The 21,363-nt window shown below is 42.2% G+C and overlaps 1 protein-coding gene across 2 annotated transcripts in view; it reads right to left on the minus strand.

Annotated features, from left to right (window-relative positions):
* Positions 1–2,229: 2,229 nt before the first annotated feature.
* Positions 2,230–21,363, minus strand: part of LOC126541577 (ecto-NOX disulfide-thiol exchanger 2) — a 43,388-nt gene continuing 24,254 nt past the window's right edge. For both annotated transcript variants that reach the window (XM_050188395.3, XM_050188397.3), the window contains 4 exons: positions 18,222–18,342; positions 16,328–16,557; positions 13,162–13,297; positions 2,230–11,644 (listed from right to left, as the gene is read on the minus strand). In XM_050188395.3, the coding sequence (XP_050044352.1) occupies positions 11,433–11,644; positions 13,162–13,297; positions 16,328–16,557; positions 18,222–18,342 (699 nt within the window). In that variant the 3' untranslated portion in view covers positions 2,230–11,432. The remainder of the gene's footprint in view (positions 11,645–13,161; positions 13,298–16,327; positions 16,558–18,221; positions 18,343–21,363) is intronic.

Below are 21,363 nucleotides of genomic sequence, written 5' to 3' on the forward strand. Positions count from 1 at the left end.
ATGACAATTGTATTGTTTAGCAAAAACATAAGCTCCACAGATCGAACCCTGGTCACGGCGGCCACATTTCTATGGGGGCGAAATATGAAAAACAGCCATGTACTTAGATTTGAGTGCGTGTGAAAGAACCCCAGATGGTCCAAATTTCCGGAGTCCTCCCACTATGACATGCCTCATAATAAGATCGTGGTTTTGGAACGTAAAACCCCATAATTCAAATATTTAGTGAGCCCCAAAGGGTGTAAATTCTTTTTAGAATGCACAAAAAATGCACACACCCTTTAAGGTGTAGTTTGACCCTGCAATGATTTTAAAAAGATATCTATAGCCCAGAACTAAGTAGCTCCGGTGATGTCTCAACCACGGTGGAAGTCTATTCTTCCAGGAACTTCCTTAGGAAGTGGGGGCTCGCATTTGATTGGAGTAGAAAAAAGGGTGAAATTTGGCGGTGTTGCATGTAATTTTATTCTAGGTATTCTGGTACACAGAGTTGTTGTTATTATTATTATTACTATTATTATTATTGGGCCGTGTCTGGTGTGCCCGATGCACATGTGTTCAGCTACCAGTGCTTTGTGCTCTGCCTCTTCAACCGGCACGAGTTTCTTACATGGAACCATGGATTGGTGGTTGGAAAAACTTTATTGTGAGTCCTGAGATATGAGATTATCGCACAGTGGGCCACTCCCACTTTGGGACGGTCAGGCTGAGCCTGGCCACCACATCGTGGGCTTGATTTGGTCCCCGTAGTCAGAGCTACCATGATAAAAAAGAGCCTCGGCCTTGGCATGGGGTGTCTCGGCAAAGGACAAGTAGACAGGCCCTTCAGCCGGGAAGCCATTCCAGAAGTAGTATCACACGTTGCACAAGTGGCTAAGAGTTTAGAGTTGTGCTAGAGGGACCAACCACATAAAAATAAAGTTAATTCTTAATTCAAAGGCACTACTTTCATAAATAATGTTAATATAGAATAGTGCAAGTGAGTTGTACGGCACACTAGTAACTGTGTGCATTGATATTATCAAAAGACTATAGAAGAGCCAATGTGCAGCGGCAAGGTCCCATATGCAGCAGCAAATTGTCGCAGGAAGGAACAGCCAAGCGTGCGTAATAAGCAGAGGTCATCAGACAAAGGTGAGCAGACCTCGCTTGTGCAGTTTTGCAGTTTATGTATCATCTATAAGGATACATGCAACTTAAAGCTTATTGAAGAGCTATGCACTCCAGTGGCTCTGTAAGACCTGCCAACTATAAGCTCACCGGACACAGAACACCATGAAGAGTAGAAATCGTGCAAGCTTTGGTCCCTCCTGTTTTCCCCCGTATATGCAAATATTTTACTCTTGGCACACTAAGAAATTGAGAAACGCCAAAAGGATGGACGTCAAGGGCGCGATTGGGAATCGTTGTTCAGAGCGCACATTCAGTTACGCCGTGCACGATCGGCTTGGGACACGCCAACTTTGTCAGCCGTGCAGTCGGCATGGCCTAGGCCAATTGTGCGTTGCGTACAACGATCCCCAATCGCGCCCAAAACAATAAAAAATGGCACTGAATACTTACGTTTGCTCTTGTACTTTTAGTGCTACAAGCCGGTCTGATTTACTGCCTTGCTCCTAACATGTATGCGCTTGCCTCCCAATTTATACCAGTGCCTCCTAGAGCAAAACAACAATTTTTCGGTGCTTTTTGAACATTCCACTTAGGTTAACCTTCAGTCAGGTTAATTGGCATAACAGAGCTCAGCAATGCACAAGTGTCTTGGCTGAGGTGCCTGTGCTGTGCCGCACAGCATGCCTTGGTTTTAACATTCAACTCATCTTGTCATCCGCAACAGGTGCTAATTGGTGCATTACAGAGAAGTAGTAGTTGCGGAAAGTACTAGAACTACCATACCTTAGCATGTAAGAGAATAGTGACATTATTTGACTGTCATGTAGCATTACCTTTATGTTTTGAAACCTTTTGTTTCACTCGAGACTATTTTTGCTTTCTTTTAGTATGTGTGCATTATCTTTCAAGAATAGTTGCCCTTGCTCAGTTACAGCGAAAATTCAGGCACGCAGAAATTCTGGTTCAAGCTCTGTTGAACATTCTGTTCCATCAGTGATGTCTTACAGTCCTCTTAACAAAAGTTGTCAGTCTTTTTTTTCCCCTACAGCTGTTGAAATGAAACCTCCAAAGACTGATGAAATGAACACAGATACTGCTGCAATTATGGCCAGCACACATGTTTATCATTCACTTTATTTGCAGCAAAGTGTACAATTCTAGCAGAGTTAGCATTCAAGAACCATGACCAGTGATATTTGGCTTCAGATACCAAGTGACCAAAATTTAACCACTATCATAAATACACATATGGCTGATCAAAAGATTCGTGCTTTTTGCACAATGCTAACACTAGACCTTGAAGCAGTACCTCCTTAGGCAAGTGCATAATAAGCGCCACACATGAACACTACACAGGGTGCACAGTTAAAGGGCCCCTCACCAGGCCCCATAGTAAATTTTGGCTATATGCTGGAAGTTGTTACTTGTCCTTCAGGGAGCGTGCTGCCACAAAAATATTTCAGATCGGCTCATTAATAGCCAAGATAGAAATATTTCAGTGCTGCGAACCCATGATTTCAGCAGGCGGGCTTCATTGCCAAGCAAGACGCACTCTCCACTCACCCCGTCTAGCCTACGCAAGCGAAATTCCTTCCCTGCGTTCTCCCATACCGGACCTCGAGGATTGCGCGATGCATATGTCACAGGTCCCGCCTTCATTTTTTTTCTCCTCGCTTTACTATATTTTTTTTTTCTTCGGTGCTACGCACTTTCACTGACGGCATTGCACGCGAGCTGTTGTCTCGTTCGTGCAGTGCACAATTTTGCGCACTGTGCACAAGGAAACATGACTAGTGGTATAATTCAGTGCTATACGAATACTGAGGCAGAACAAGCGGATCTCAGAGCATGATCACGCGCTGGAACACGGTAGAAAATGGCATAGTTTCAGTACCTGCGCACGTGACCGGACAACCGTGGGAACAAGCAGACGAAGCGGAAGTACCTCTCTCTTGCTTCGGTGCAAAGTAAAACAAAAAACACACAGACATTCCGTTTGTGTGTTTTATTATTTCTCTAAACTTCAATTTGTCAATTCAAGCAACAGATCGCACAGATAACAGATGTTGTCTTGAATAATTCTCGAAGTCACGTGTCACCACGAGTGACACGTGACTGTGTACACGACTACGTAGGCGCAGGGGCACGATTACATCACCGTCCAGCTTGGAACACGGCAGCCGCGAGGAGAAGGAAAAATGGCATTCAGTTTGAAATTTCAGCTCTTTTTGTGGCGCGTAGAGATGTAATACTTTGCAGACATGATCGTTATCGCGCAATGTATGCTCTGCACTTGTCAGCTCAAAATGGCCAGACCTGGTGAGGGGCCCTTTAAAGCAAGTGCAGCAATTGTACATGATCACATATGACGTACATACTAAATGATACCCTGAAAACGTAACAAAAGAAATACTGAGACAGGAGTCGCTCAGCCTTAAGAGACTCCTCACTATATGGCCGTATTCCTTCAAACTCAATGAATTCCCTCCCCAAATCTACACGACTGTGCTAAGTTGTTACAAAACTTGCAGACACACACACAAACCACAAGATTAACAAAGAAATAGGCGACATGCCAGATGTTACAAACACATGAGCGGCACACTGCAAAAATTCCTAGACTAAGAGTAATAAATAAAGTATACACAACAGCTGAAGGTAGCACAGCACACTAGGTTAACACTGCATACTCACTTCGTCATCATCACAACCATGCTTCAAGTGTAAACTTGCCGTCCACTTTACATTTGAGATCGCAAGATAGGCAATCCTGAGTAAATTACTTGGTGTACAGACACACAGAAACTGCAGTGACTGTCAAAAGTACACAGGCACATAACTGGAACCATTCTCAGAATGTGTAAAATGGCTCCTGGGAACAGCATTTTATCTGATGCATCTCACTATGAGACTTTCACCCCCAATTTCACAGGAATTTTTTGCACTGAACAAATAATTAATTGATGGATGCCCCTCTCTTCCTTCTTTTCATGTATTTAGAGCAGCAAACACGCTGCCTTCTACTTTACCTTGCACCAACATACACCTCTGATTAACTAGCATATGCAAAATGATTGAAAAAACATTGAAGTCAGCCAAATGTAGAAATTTACTTTAGACTTGCTTTACGTCCCACTGAGCTGTGAAGTAACCCCCTGCTCAAATCAAAGCATGTGCATTGGCCACACCATATGAGCACTGCTTTAACATTTACCTTATTGTACTCAAATTCTAGGGCTGTATGTCCTAAAACCATGATCTGATTATGAGGCACACTGTAGTGGGCAATTCCGATTAATTTGGCCACCTGGGGCTCATTAATGTGCAGCTAAATCGAAGCACCTAAGAGTTCTTTATGCATTTGCCCCCCATCAAAATGCTGCAGAGGCGGCTGGGATTGAAACCTAGACAACAAACATAGCAATGCAACAGCATGGCCACTAATTACTTTATTGCGCTAAGCCTTGCCTATTCTGACTGAATGACTGCGGGTGCTCACAGAGGAGCTGTGCATTTGCAATCTCCATTGCATACATCTGGGAGAAACAGGAAATAGTGTGGTTTCTCAGAATTGTTGCAAGGTAGCGAAACTCCTCAAGACCTAAAAACGTACAAACGTTTACTCTGGAATCCGACAATTACCGCAACATAGTAAGTGCTCCGGTCACATGTGAGTGACTTGCGTACTTTTGGCAATAACTGCTTATGAAGATATCAACAATTCCTTTACAAGAAATGTTTTAAAAAACAGAAACCAAAAAAAAATAATACAAGCTGTATGAACAGTATGTACAATGCTCTTTGTTAGCAGACACACAGGGCAAATATCTGTAGCAAACAGCACACATGGAGTAAGGGCCTGTGGCATAGAGTCTTCAAGTGATGAGCAGTTATTTGGGCTAACAATCTGGAACAGTGTTTGTGCTCAATACATTGAGTAAACTATCAAAGCAACCAGAGCTGTAGTCTAAATTATCGGCCACCATGGTATTATACTTAGTTCCTCTTACATATGGTTCCTCAGTATCTGTACATTACCGTTATGTGTGCAAGTTATGGGCGAGCATGAATTAGGGTAGTCTTAGCTACTTATCACAGGACGGACACAAGCTCCCATCCTTCACCTGAAAGTGCAACTAATTTTGCTCATGCTGACTATATACGTCTATGCAGTTGCGACTGCACATGTGCCAGATCATGCATAGCACAGAAGCAGTACATGTCAGGAACCATCAACAATCATGAAAACTCTAAACGGAAAAAAAATTAAAAACCTTAAATACAAAACACACATTTAAACATAACTCGGATCATTCAAGCAAAATTCATCCACGACCATAAAAATGCAGAGACAGAGAGTTCTCAAGGTAAAATTCTATATAGCTACTCACTGCCTTTGTGTGAACTCAAGCATATTACGATTCTGTGCAAGCATAAGTTTTAATGGTCGTATTTCATGTGTTTAGATGATAATTTTTTATCCTGAAGTGATGCATTGTAGCCACTACCAACTTGTGTGAGAAGAAAGTATGGCACAATACCGTATGCCTGTAAAAAGCAACAGTGTGTAAGTGGAACATTTAGTTTCATATTTGGAAAGCCAGAACATTAAGATGCTGCAATATCTTTTCTGAAAGCCGCCCAATTTGTCTGCGTGAACTACAAATAATTTCTGCTAGATATTTGTCAACACTTAGGTGAATTTGCTGAGAATCCTTTTCATTTGCTTACGACTTCCTTCTGATGTCCTCAGAACCTGTACACCTGAGCAACACAGTGATCAGGGCCCTGCTCTCCAATACAAAAACCCTGAAATGTAATCATCTGTAGTTATATAATCATCATGTAATTATTATCATTCATACCTTCCTCAAGCCGTCCTTGCTCTATTGTCCCTTTAATACTGAAATTCATGAAGTCAACAAATGCAACAATGTGCTATCATATTCATTTTATAACTCTGCTGTGGCAAAAGCTCATAAATACAATTTATGTAATGTTAATTACAACATTATCATAGTAGACGCTTGTGAACTATGGCTGCAATGTAATGTTTTGGCCAAGCCAAAAACATGCAAAGGTGCAAGGGTGCACACCCTGTAATCACAAGTCAGTGTTCATGGCTAAAATAGCTCAATCCCAATGCACTAGAGTCCTGAAAAACTTTCACAAATGGCACTTCACCAAGGCTAGTAACAAACTCTGAGATTTAGAAGTCCGACTGTTGCGAGCTGAGTGTTCCAGTGACATACAGTTTTAATTGCCATAGGTCAGTCTCCTGTGAATGGTGCAATAAATGCTAGCTGCGTGACCATGCTTGAAATTAGTTACTTTTTCACAATGTATGTCGCTCTATATTGGAATGCATTGTTTACGCAGTGCAAGTTGAAGAGCACTAGGCTGCTCCGAGACACCAATACTAAAAATTGCACTGCTTGTTACACATAGAAAACTTCTAATCAACCTATGTTGGTGTAAGAAGAGTACTGAAAAGAATGCTATAAACGCTTACAGAATGTAGCCCGGCTCTTGTGGCAGTGTAATCTCTATTAGAATCTCAATGGCTTGTGTAATTTTTTTTTTTTTCCCTGGTTACTACCGAAACCGTGCGTGTACAAAGGGTCACATTTCAAGATGATGTGAATGCGCTCCTACCCACCCTAACGCAAGTGACATCTATGGTGACTACACAACATGACAAGTAAATTTCAGGTATCTCAGCATGTCTGCTTTGCCTTTATATACTTCTTTTCCACCTATTGGCAAGTTTTAATTTATTCACTGATTGATAGAGTTCAATATCCCAAACAACACAGGGAATGTGAGGGATGTCATAGAGAAGTGCTCCATATTAATGTTTACGAGCGAAATAAAATAGTACACGAATGTTCTTGCATTCCATTCCAATTAATTAAAAACATGATTATTCGTTGTGCTCATGTATAAACCGGTTTATGCGACCTTAAAGCTTTGCACATTGCATTTTGAGCTAAGCAAAGCATGACTGCATAAGCATGCACAAGACATTAAACCTCTTAAAGCATCATCAGCAAGATGACATTGTCAGCCAAGATACCAGAAGGAATGAACAATTTGTCAGGCTAGTCGGGTGATACCTTTGTGTATTTGAAAGAGCATGTAGAGGAAATTGGGAGTAAACAGGGCAAATGCCACTCGTGTTTGTCTGATCTACATTTTGCAACCTTCATTTCCATCTTTGAATCCAAGCTGCTTCAATAACTTCTTTGACAATGGATTGAGAAAATAATATGAAAATATATGTGTTCTTTGTGCAGTGAACTGATTCAGTTAGATTCAGTTAATTTCTTTCTTTCTTAATCATGCAAAATTTGATGGTATCAATATTTTCTGATGTTCCATAATATCAATAATATAACTGAAATTCTGCTGTAATGCAAGGTAAAATGTTTATTGTGGATAAATTTATTTTAAGCCATTAAAATTTTACATAAATGCAAAATAAAAGTAAACGACAGCTAAATGTACAGTACGGTTTGACTGGAGAATTTACTTCAGGCTGAACAGAAAACATGCTTGAAATTAGAGAAGTATGTGGAATGCCAGTCACACTTTAATATGTTGTCTGTCATAGGGCATAGTGCTTAAATGATGATAAATGCTGGTTTTAGGAAGTAACGCTTCATAAATGTTAGCAAGGAAAATAATTTACTATTAACACTACCATGGTGGAAGGCAAAGTGCCTGAAGCAGGCCATCTCAAATATGAATGCAGAAAGAAAAATCTCGTAGCCAACTACATGCGCTACGTAGGCTAGTAGCCACCAGCTGTAAAGCTGCCATTACACTGCTACTCATTACTGTAGTTACAACAGCTAGTTGTAACAGACTAAATGCCTCTTCTTCACACTACCGTCGAACCTCGATAGAATGAAGACGGATATAACGAATTATCGGATGCAATGAAGTAAATCTAAAACGTTTCTCAGTGATATTAGCATGTAACAAGCATATGCTTACAATGAATATCGCATATAATATACAACAAATGTATTTTTATGTCAAATGTGACTTCATTAAAATGATGTTTGGCTGCAGTTACTCTCAGTGTATCAGCAACAGCTGAGCAGCAATGCCCATTTACTTGTTCAAAAATAACAAAATAACAATAAATCTGTGTAAAGCCTTACTTGCTATCACCAAACAACTTGGTATTTTGCAATAGCCGCAATGCATTTGACCTTTCTATGCATAGTCCTGAACACATTTGCTATTTTTCAGCTTCCCGACAACCACAGACAGCATAAACTTTGAGATGAGAATTCGACCGTAGGAAAGATGTAAACACTGGTTGTCAAAGTCGAGGCATGCTGTATATGTGAGCAAACAGTATTGTTGCATCTTTGGCATGTCACCATGGGGATTATTCGAACAAGGTAATGCGTTTGCTGCTACACACAAAGAAAAGCATGGCTTCAAGGAAACGAGCTGCGGTAGTACAGCAAATCAATCTTGGAACAATCTCCTTACTTCCTCAACGATAGCTATTCGGACTTCAGTTAACCTATGTCATGAGCTAATGCCTCTAAAGAGGTTGAAGTCAGGGCAGCTAAAAGGGTTAAAATTTAAAACAGGAAGTATGCAATCTTGCAGTTCCCGAATTAAACATGGTTGCAGCTCCTTTCTTGCTGACACACTTAGCTAAAATGCTAAAGTGTTACGGCTAAAGTATTCGATACAGAAAGTCAGTCTGCTTCATGCAAGGATTAGAATAATCTAAACAAGGCTGTTACACTAAGCACGACTTCGTCATTCTGCTTTGGACATCACCTAGACTATGGCATCCTGACTGCAGATTTAAAACAAACAGCAAATTTGGCAATGGCATATGTAAAGCTAATAAAGCATTACAGTCTACATCATGTAAAGCTAATAAAGCTTTATAGTCTACATCAATAAGACATGCCCATACCTAACCTTACTACATAAAAAAAATCTTTACAAAAACAAAGTGTAGCAAGGAACTATGATGCCTAAAAAGAAAAAGCTGATTGCAGTCTTGACAGAGAGGCCCCTTCTAATGTCTATGAATAAGGCAACTTCAAACATATTTGTTCACGTTTCCCGTGTTCCTAGACATTGCACAATCTTGTGACGATTCCACTGTGTAAGGGCATCACCTCACAGAAGGCAAAAGCCAGCACTGGTCAATTTCCTTGCACAAGAAAACAGATAATGTTCACGAATGTGCAGGCAAAAGGGAGGACAAAGAGAGGTGTTACACAATATCACGCACAACTGCCTAAGCAGCCAAGGTGTTACAAATGCTTGCTCAAGCATGCACTTGTCCCATTCAGCACATTTGCAATGAAATGGAGAGAAGGAACCCTCTAGGGACAAAGAGGCTGCAGCTTCGATGAAAAAGCGTATGGGGGGTCTTCTTAATAAAGAAGCGACTTTGCGTGATACTACAGTCTGTAAAAGGGCTTGTTTGCACTAACACTATCACATCTCGACCACTTCCTCCGTGGCACTGAGTGGCAGGATCTGCACATTGGCAGCAAGGGAGACGGTTTCCTCTCAGACCGACACACTTCAGTTGAATTGCATGCTATAAAGAGTATTGTGAAAATTTCGCATAGTACAACAAGCAGTTGCGCTAACTGCACTAATACTGCATGACAAGCAGAAATTTGCTGAGGTGCACGTAACAGACATGTGCATGTGATGTGTAGCAGCTAGGCAGCATCTGTCGCAATCATTGCAGGAGATATTCACCTGCCCAATTTTTTTTTCTTTTAATAACACCTTGCGACTGCTGACTGACAAGCTGGTCAAAACCAGGCGGTCAACTGTCGTGGCAAAATAAGAGTGCATATTGAACGTACAGCAAAGGAAATGCCGCGAACTACAACAGCCTCTGAGAGCATTTTTGAACTTAATGGAATTGAAGAGCTCAGCCCCCATACCACTGCTCATTACATCTTCTTTGGTTCGTAACTGCTAATAATCTGACAATGTATTGAAGATTGTGAGCAGAAGGTATGATGACCTGACCACGAGGCCAGCCATGCTTAGAATGGCTGCATTATTGTGTGTTTCATGGTAGTTTCATCCATTCTGCTGCCGCACTTTGTCAGCAGCGCTGGCCTGCCAGTTAGTTCATGCTTGTCTGATGACATGTAAAACTGACCTGGCATGCTCGGAGCACTTGGTGTAATACAAGTGTATGAAGATAGCTTGAATGTTTGATGGGGGTTAACATCCAGTAGTAGCATACAGGCTATGAAAGATGCAATGCTGGGGTGGTACAGGTTAATTTTCACCCAAAGCATGGTGCACAATCTTTTTGAATTTCGTGCCCACTGGAATACAGCGTACCCTCAAATTTGCTACACATCATTGATAGCTTAGAGACAGTAAGCATTATATACATACCGTCACTTCAAGACAATCTTGCTTTCCTGATGCATTTAACAAGAACAAAATAAATTCCGACACCGAACAAAAACCCCATGACAACCATATAGCTTGCACTGCTGTTGTAAAATACCACCAATAAGGGTAAGCAAAGTATGAAATATACCAGGTTACAGTCACATAAATAGTACACAGCATTTTAAATGCCTGCATGCAGGTTACATAAATAACAAGTGCGTAAAGGCTGTTCTGTATAACCGAATGTATTGAACAACAATAAACACTGAAAACGGTGCCACACTTGACTAGTATGCACCGTTACCTTCAACCAACCTAGGTATGCATACTGTGTGACTGTTAGTTGAAGATTGTGAGCAGAAGGTATGATGACCTGACCAAGAGACTGTTAGCCTAAGAAACAGTACATATCCAGATGTGCCCCTGCACAGACAGTTTAATGTGCAAGGAGCTGATAAGCTGGCACATTATGCATGGAAAATTGCACCAATTCAGACTGCCCATGGATCGCTGTGCAAGTTACGTCACCGTACCCATCACACAAGCATCTGTAGGAATTCTGATGGGCTATGAGCCAAGCCTTGCTCTGGGGACATAACAAGGCTGCGATTGCCTAAATGGGGTTTGTCCTCAAATAGATAACACAGCTCAGTGAGAACAAGCATCGTAGGTCAAGCCACATTTTCAAAAGACATCTTTCATGTACAACATAATGGAAGTAATACTGTGTTGCTGAATGATGTGTAAAATCAGGACTAATGTGACAGGAATAACACTGAAAGAGGGCAGGGCAAGAGAGCTTTAACAGAAGAGTATGCAAAGTAAGAGAAGGGTGCCAAGGAGGAGGAAAAAATTTATTTTTTCCTCCTCAAGTCAAGAATGAAAAGACTAGAAAAAACATTTCAAAGAGACGGCGCAAATCCACCAAACTTCCACCGTCTCTCGAGAGTGGCACCGACGCCTGTCACCTCGAGCGGGAACAGGGTGGGAAACTTGGAGAGGAGCACCTCGACGTCACATGGCTGCAGAGCTGGCTCCCGGGTGTGCACGTATGACCACAGGTAGTCCAGACTGGCACCGTCCGGATGCAGATGCAGGAACATGGACACCAAACCTGATGGGGCCACAATGGGGCACTGTTATATAAGGCATTAAGTGCCAACAAGAAAATGCTCCAAGCTCACACATTTAAAGTATGGCACGTAAAGCGTCAATTCAAAAGATGCCTACACTTTAGACAAGACAGAGATACAGAGGAAGATTGAGAATTGAACTCGTCAACAGTTGTCGAAAAGGGATGTCTCTGGAGCCAATGTTATGACAAGGCTACTTGTCTTCATAGGGGCCCTGTTGAAAACTTGTCCAAATGTTGGCTTCGGAGAGATTTCTGACACTATTGATCACCTACACTCTGTACGTAGGAACATCATCATGACAAGCTAAAACAATTTATTGGACACTAACAAAGTAAAGCTATCACACACTTTCCTTGGGCAAATTTCTTAAGTTGTGGAAAAACAAAAAAAATGCAAAACTTGACATTGCATTAGTCATGAACTATACTCCATCTCACTAGTCATTTGCAGAATTGTGGCAGCTGCGGGACTCCTTAGCCAATAGGAAGGTGGAATGCCCCTCGAAATGTGTTCATCCACACTGCACACTCATTGCCACAGTGATTCATGGTATACGACATGCATGCGCAAAGGTACTAAGATGTCATGTATTGCTGTAATGTATTGTGTACCAAGCAAAAACAAAACTGTCTAATCGCACCCTTAATCAGATAGTTACGCCTGGAACTATATTCCACTGCCCAAGGATACTACCACATGCACATGCCTCGTACCTTTGGCACTGCTGCAAACAACTTTTGAGATGGAGTACAGGTCAAGTTTTGCTCACACTCAGCTAAAATTGTGAAAGCCAACGCTGAAGCAAAAGCAGTTGAACAACACACGGGTTTTGAGTGGAAAGATCATAAAATGGGGAAAGTGCAGTTACTCAGCACTTTTGCAATAACACGACTAGGTTGAGCTGTTTGGTGCACAATTTTAACAGCAAACAGTGCTAATACGGGGCACAGAGCAAGAAAGGACATGTTTGCTGTCTGCAAAGAGAATGCCATATTAGCTAGGAAAATGGGTTGGCCTCTCAAGAAGAGTACGGTTTGCTGCCTCATATTTCTTAAAGGGACGAGAGAAATGGAACTGCTACTGCATGAAAGTGCTCTATATGTTTCTTGGAACCCAAATGTTGAAATGGCAGTTCTCAAATAGTAGCACTGTTCATAAGTGAGTCCTTAACCAAATTAGAAAGTAATTATAGCCTATGGCAATCTCTGCACCCAATTTAACAGTGAATAGTGCATATAAATTGGGGCAATATGGTCAATTGATGCACTCCAAGATAGCTTACTCTCAATTGGGCAACATGTACCAGGAATGGGGGGAAAAAAAAGAAACAATTCAAGGAGCTAACTCACAGGCTAAATTTGTAACACAAATAACATGTACTAGCTTTTGTGCAAGAGTTGCATGGAGAACAGCGTATATGCGCAAAACTTCTACTTATCTAGCTTCACAAACAGACAAATCACTGATGCAAATCATGGTACATGATGGTACTCACCAATCAGCTTTGCATCCTTTTCAGTGATTCTTATCCCTGCAACCTGAGTAGATGAGGACACTTCATTCCGCGAACCAGATGCTGAGCATGGTTCTCTCTCAGGGCTTGGTGTAGAGCCATTTTTGGATGACCGCAACTGTGCGCACAAAGGCCACCAAGTGGCAGATTAGCCACATTGTAACATTCAAAACACCTGTTACATGCATACTTTCCGACACCATCAACATCAATGAGCATCCAAACCAATGACCATTGAAATCCACAAGAGAGAGAGAAAATTATTCACAGAAAGGCAGAGAAGTCAGCATGAGCTATAGCTTACTCTGTCCTGCCACTCGATGCTGAGGAAGGGGGATGGGGAAGAAAAGGAGGGATGATGATGAAAAGAAGCGTACACTATAAGTCTGTTATGTCGCAGCTTCTCTAAAGTCATGTGTCTAGCACAGTGGCTCATGAAAAGTAGAGCTGCCTTTATAATCACAGCTGTGATGTTTGCATTAGTCCTAGGACCCAAAACAAGGTAATCAATTAATATTATGCTATCAACGTGTATAATCAGGGAGGTGAGCTTCTGTCATTCTTGCACATATGCAGGACAAACTAAAGACACGTGCAAAAACCTCATGGGCTACATCGTGTGACCTAGCTGAGGAAAATCAGTGGGGCTCACAAATTTCAATGCTCTTTATTTTCAATGGCCTTTGAGGGTCTATGCGCTACAGGGTGTAAGGCAGCCAGCTGCATCACTACCAGTTGTGACAGGAATTCAAAGGTTCAAGAGGGTCTACGCAGCAGCTCCACTGAAAACTCTTTTTTAATTGTCAGTGAGTATTTTGGTCCCGCAGAAGAACCGACTGCAAAGGTGAGCTATATGGCATCTATATATCTGTGCCTTACAAGCTAGTTTATTTTATTACAAATTAAATAAAAATGACTTTGCAAAATGTGTTCAGATTGTTGAACGAGCCGTGCTAGCAGGCAACGAGAGACCCTGACTGAGAGCAGAACAAATACTGCCTCCTTACTGCACAGATGCAAGCATTACATGCTTGGAATATGCATTCTGCAGGCAGGTGGAGCCACACAGTTGCTGCAGCCCAATTCGAAACAAAAACTGAGCATAAATCAACTAGTCTGAGTGTACATCCTGGTTGAATCTACATCCACCTTAAGCTACCTATTCTTGACCATCCCCTTGGCATTTATTTGCAGGTACCAGTGTGCACAGACAGGGCTAACGGACTAGCAAGTAACAAGGCAGACATTGATTGCATGGTAAAACACATTGCCATTATAATTCAGAGTTTGCTCGATTGTTCTCACATGTAAAATGAATTAGAATGTCACATAGTTTTTCCTCCTAAGGCTTTGTAGTTTGTGAGAAAAAAGCAGTTTTTATCCCAGTCTGTGCAAGAGCATAATAACACTTTCATGCCAAAAAATATAATGTGAACAATGGTACATGTGGTTTCCAGCCCACATGCAGTGTGCAGTACAGCGCACTGAGAAAGTGCAGACATGATTTTTGTCCAACCCTAATGCACCTCAGCCATTGTTTACTGAATCTGTGCTTTAGATTTACGAGGTGGAAGAAAATTTGTGAATGGGAACACTTGTAAACCAACAGAAAGCTACAAAGAAATCCCATATGGGATTTTATATAGATGGTAGACTGCCATGGAAAGGCATTGGTCCCGGGTTCAATTCTCAGACTGGGGCAGATTTTTCTTCAACTGTGAAGCTTTTTAATCAGAATCCCGCATGAATTTCCATTATAGCTTTGTGCTACTGTCGGGTTGATGACAATTATTATTTTTCAGGAACCTTTTTCCACCTTTTGATTTCCACAGAACTAATTTGCAATATTCGGTGTCCCTAAACTTTGAGTTGCCGATTACTTTGGGCTCCGTCTGTCATTTGCTGCTAGCATCCTGGTTAGCTTAGATGGTAGAGCGACTGCCTCAAAAAGGCGCTGGTCCGGGTTCAATACCGAGACGAGGACGAATTTTTCATCAACTGTGCAGCTTTCTCTCCGAGAATCCCATAAGGGTTTGCTCTACAGCTTCATGCTACTGTTAGGTCAATGATGATTACTTCCTTTCATGTCTCCGAGTTGTGTCTTTCATTTCCTTCATGTGGCTTTGAAACCACGAAGGAACACAACCGAGCCTTGATATACAGTCGAACAAACTTATAACAATATTCAAGTGCCAAGAAAATCCCGTTGTTATAACTGGCTTGCACGAAAAAAGCAGATTGGACAAACATTCCAACACTGTAATTCGACAGAGAGACGTACAGCCGAACCCACTTACAGCGTTACTGGTTTTAACGAAACTCGGTTGTAACATTGAGCGGCTGCTGCACTGTGAACTTTTGTGTGTGTTCTGTGGTAAAATGAACTGCTGACTACAATGCTCCCATGCTACATTCTACATTATTGGCTATAACAATCAAATCTGGCTACTGGGTATGTGAGCTAAAATAAATAACGCAAGATCCCAGGGAAAAAAAGTGGGCCCTTGTGCAATGCATCCCGCATGGCATGCCTTTGTCGCATCACATCACATCATTGGCCTTGCATGCCCTTCTCCCACCTCCTTTCCAGCCTCTCGCCAATGTCCCAAGGCAATTCGACCAAGGCGTGCCATGCGGGGTGTGTGGTGCAAAGGTGGGCGTGGCGAAGCAGCTCGCATGTGTTTCTAGAGGATTTTGCATTCTTTTGCCTTTCAGCACACACACACTTAGCAGCCGGATTTCATTTTTATAACCTATAACATGGCATGAGAGCATTGCAGTAAGCGGTTTATTTAACCATAGAGCATATACAAAAGTTGTCTGCGCATTGGTTGACTGGCTGCTCATTGTTATGCAATATATTGTTAAAACTAATATTGTTATAACTGAGTTCAACAGCAATAAACAATGGATTATTGCATATTACGAAGCAAATATAAAATGTTTATAGTTAACATCAGCATGTAATGAATATATGCTTACTACGAATACATATCGTATATAACGAATATATTTTTGCGTAGGATGCGACTTCGTGACAAGGTTTGACTGTACCGTGCTGCTCTCTGTCCTCCCTTCAGTGCACTGTGACAATACATGGCAGCTGCACTGTGTGTGCCTGCAAGAGAAGCAGCAGGAGTCTGCTCACTTTTTCAAGTTCTTGGAAATCCCGTGCCCGCTGCTGCTGAAGGCCCTGCAAGGCTTGCTGGAGCAAGTGCAGCTGCTGGTCACGCTGCTCTTGCTCAGCCTTGAGGAGCTGCGCCTCATTGCGATATGCCTCCAGCTGGCACCGGAGGGAGTCGCACTCTTCTTGCAGGGCCAGTCGCGTCGCTGCTGCCGATTCATCTTCTGCGGCCAGAGCACAGCTGCCATCACCTTCTGCATGCAGAAGGCGATAGCACTCAAGCTTTTCGTAGAAATCAGGTACGACAGTGGAGGGCTGTTTTAGCCCTCCCTATGTGAAATAGCCTAGGAGACAAATGGAAAACAAAAAGATACCTTCACGGTCTCGGGTTTCACAGTGCAATAATACTCGACTGCTTCTACAAAAATAGGCCTCTTTATTTAACCTGTGTGACAGAAACTGCGAGGACTCAATTAATCAGTCAACTGTGAAAACTCGGTCACACCAATTCACCACAAATGTAACCTTCTACAACCCACACAAAAAAGAGAAAAAAGAAAGAGTGTACCAGAGACAGTGGCTATATACCAGCAACGACAGGTGGAGGTCAGGCCTACATGACATGACAAGAACTTTATTTGAGTCCTGAGGGACTGAGACCTCGGGGAGCCAAAACCGAAGGCTCCCGAAGATCAAGTCGGTGGCTCCGCTCACGATGGAACTGGGAGATCAAGTCCCGCCGCAATGCCATGGGCCCTCTGGACAGCCTGAAGTTGAATGTGGAGATTGCTGCTCTTGAGAGATTCCTGCCATTGTTCTTTCGTGATGGGTGGAGAGGCATTAAGGGCTGGGCACAGCCAGAGCATGTGGTCAAAGGAGCATGAGTCATGACCACATTTGGGGCACGACTGTGAGTGTTCAGGATCTATCTTGTTAAGGGACCGAGGAGTGGGATACGAACGGGTCTGCAGGAGCCTTAGTGTGGTAGCCTGAGGTCTGTTCAATTTGGGGTGAGGGGGCGGAAATGTACTCCTGCCTAGTCGATAATGGGAAACCATTTCGTGGAATGTACATAATGGAAATTTGTGGATGTTGACCTCGTTCCAAGCCTGGCTACCCGCCACAGCGTGGTGCGTGAAATCGCGCGCTCTCCGGTGGGCCTGCTCGTTAAGATTACATCCAAGCGGATTAATTGAGCTATCTAGATGGGCTGGGAACCACGAGATTTGGTATCCTCCTTCGGTACTCTCCCTAGTCCTTTGAAGTCCTTCAGATAATGAGACTTTCATCCACTAAGCCAGGGATTAAGATTTTAGAAGCAGGAATCCAACCCAGACATGAACCGGCGACCAAAGTTAGCTTGACCCGGGAAACCAGAGCTCGCATCATGGTTGACCCCGTCCCGCGAAACATCCACCCAGCACATAACCAGGGTAGAAGATTCGCGAGAGCCAAGTCCATCCTTAAAAAGATCAATCAGCAGAAACTAGATGCCCTCTTTGTCGATGCTTCCAGATATGACAGTGGGGATAAGTTCGCTGTCTCGGTGGTAGACGCAGGGGGCAACCTGGTCAATGCAGCCTCTGTTTATACTAAGTTTGCCCATGTGGCGGAGGAAGCGGCGATCGCTCTGGCTTTTCGTGGCTCAAAAGTTCCCACTATCGTCTTCTCAGACTCGCGCACAGCGGTTAGGTCCTTCTCGTCCACCCTCATATTGAGGTCAGGCCTACTTTTAGCAAAAATGCTTTCAAAAGAGACCACAAGGGGTTCAAGGTGGCGCCTCAATATGTGATGCGCACAACCTACAATCAGGCATTAGGAAACTTAAAAAGCAGGCAACAACACTGCCAAGAACCCGTGTAGACTGGTTATAGGCAGTTATAATTATAGGCAGACAAAGACACGAGACTGTTGTTACCTGAGCCACTCTCCGATATCTTGGCTGCCTTTGCAGGCGGTGGCTCATCCTCATCACTCAGATCCATCTCATCTTCCTGGCGTTTGTCCAACACATCAGCCAAGTGCGCAGACTTGATTTCCTGCAAGGAGGGGCCACGACATGAAATCAGGGGACAGCCATCTTTACATGAGAATTGCTTCCGCGAAAGCACACATGAGTATAATACCAGAGATTTTACATCTGCACAATCCTTTATCACACCACATTGCAGTTCCTGTGCCAAACTCAAAAGAACAAATTATGTACAGTCAGAAGATCTACTCTGGGCACAATTATATCTAAAACAACTGCACCTGAACAAAGGTTTACTATGGGTACATGTACCTATAGCCTGCACTTAGTAGGTAGCCATACTAAAGACAGGAGGCAGTCTTAAAATAAAAATCAGCCCAAGTTCAGGCAAACAAAATTTTAATTTTTACTGCAGCTACTTCTTTAAAAGAAATTTCCTAGCTTGTGAACTTATAGCTGCAACCGTAATACACACCGCATAAGTGACAGCAAGTGAAAAGTTACAATATTTAATGTTCTAATATATTTGTGCCGATTTATTTCTATATTACTGTAAACTCTCTTTACTCAATGCTCTTTCCGTGGGTCCTATAAGGTATAAATAAATAAATAAATAAATAAATAAATAAATAAATAAATAAATAAATAAATAAATAAATAAGATTTTGAACATAGGTCTCATTTCATCATCTGTTTTGGATAACAGTGGGATATATTACGGCAGGTATATGGTTCTTCTGAAGCTAGTGAAGTCCACAGAGACCTATAATACACAACTAGCAAGACATAGGAGTTCTATGAAACAGGGGGGCACAGTGGTAATTGTGGAGAGGCTGCCTCCCTGCTCTTCAGAATACTTTTTCTCATAACACATACTTCAAACTGTTTTCTCTAAAAGGCCCTTCGCATCTGCGTTTTAACTGCAAACATTCATGAAATGCAAACAAACACCGCATCTAATGCAGTCAAGCATGCTGTTAGTCAAAATATATCATAGCACCCATCTTATATGCACTATATCTTGCTATAAAATGCTTTAAAGAGGTCTATGCAAAAAAGAAAGCCACAAAGGTATTTCTCCAAATTCTGGCATGCAGTACACAGTTTTGTTTGTTAGACTAAGTTAGGTTATCACTCAACAAATGGCACTTAAACTGCTGTGCCAAGTGCCCCCCATCAGTCGTAGAACACCATTAAATATTGCACCTGTTTTCTAACATTTATTTTGTACAGATATAAAAAAAAATTGCCTGGTGGATAGATAGTGCAACTCCACCTGTTCAGGTGGATTACTTGAACAGCAGGCCATTTATAGAACGACGAAGTCCAATTATAGTTATTTAACAGAGTTTCGCAAATAAAATTTGTACTTTAATTCAAAGCTGCAACAGCAGGATAGAAGCTGGACTATGCTGAAGTTTTCCATTTAGCAGAAACCTCGAGGCTATCACCAATTTCGTAATTCTGTCCTGTTACACTGTTTCACCTATTACTTTCCTGAAAGGCCTCCCTCATACACTGTGGGCCAAAGGCGTATACCAACCTATGTCATGGCACATTTTAGGGAAAGATGTCTCAAAACTCCTGTTAGTCTCAGGAGTCATACTAAATGGATTCCGGTTAAGCATTGAACACCTCAAGGCAATGCCAACATTTGCTTTAATATAGTTAAATTATATGTTAATCACTGGAATGTGTTAATTATGGAATGGCAAGCTGCAATTTGTGATGTGAAAAATGTCCACTTCATTGAGTAATCCAGCTGAACAGGCAGTATTGTGCATTCTGGCGTGCAATTTTTTAAAAACCTTTTCGAAATCAAACACTCATAATCTACAAGCTGCACAGTGGGTCACAAGGGATGCAGTAGTGGTGGGTGGGGGCTCTGAATTAATTTTGACCACCAGGGGTTCTTTAATGTGCACCTAAAGCATGGTGCACGAGTGTTTTCTGATTCCTCCCTCTTTGCAATGCAGCCGCGACGGCCACATTCCACAGAATAGAATGTGGCCGCCGCGGCCGGGAGTTAAACCTGCAACATCGTGTTCAACAGGATGACGCAAAAGCCACTGAGGTGCCACAGCAAACAAACAAATGGTATACCAAGCTGATCACATAACTAGAAGTTGAAGTGCCTGATGAATGCGCCTCATGAATCTGATTGATGCATGATGTGGATGAAGGCATGGGGGGGCTATACATTGTGCACCCTTTTCTTATCTTTTGCTAGCACTGTTAAAAGGCACATGATATTAAATTTGTACTCTTGTTCGCTGACACAATGTCTCCGACACATTCGTGTTCGAATGCAATGCAATGTCTAACTGAAGTTTACCTTTCTGCATTTTGTAAATTAGTTTAGCACCTTTGCATAAATAATTCCACACTCTACGACATCACGATGTGCCAGTGCTCGACCTTCAAGGTGGTGTGGCCATCTAATGTTTCAGTTTAATGCTGTTTTCTGACATACCAAGCTTCTGCTTTTGGCACAAGTAACCCATATGCTCCTCCATAAGCACTCTCTACCAATCTAGTTCAACCAAATATTTTTTCTCTGTATCTCCGTGAAGACATAGTCAACACAACTTGCTGAATTCACAATGCCAGCACTGACTTAGAAACTGCTTCAAAGGGCTTATGTGTGTTTTGATTACAGGCCTGCAGGGCTATTGACATACATGCAAATACCCAAGCATGCACACTCACTGTGGAAGTCAGCACAAGGTAATTGGCCAGAGCTTACCTGATCTAGTTATGCCTTATAGGTCACACAAGGCAAATCAGCTACTGCAGTGCAAGCGGTGTGTTTAGTGTAAGCACATAGGTATGCACACAAACACATACACAAAGCTTCATGCTACACACACAGGGCAGCAGATAACAAATACACATACACAAAAAAAAGCAAACAAGGATAAAGAAAATCGGTTTCTGATCCTGCGATCCCTTTACTTAAAAAAATATATTGTGTAAAGCGTACAGTGTAAATTTACTGCCAATATTGAGCTGAGCAATGCCTATAATGATCACTGCCCGATACATCTCGAGCACGATCCATTCAGACTTTCAAGGCATAGAACAGTAT

The sequence above is a fragment of the Dermacentor andersoni genome, chromosome 2 (genome assembly GCF_023375885.2).
Source record: "Dermacentor andersoni chromosome 2, qqDerAnde1_hic_scaffold, whole genome shotgun sequence".
Classification (NCBI taxonomy): domain Eukaryota; kingdom Metazoa; phylum Arthropoda; class Arachnida; order Ixodida; family Ixodidae; genus Dermacentor; species Dermacentor andersoni.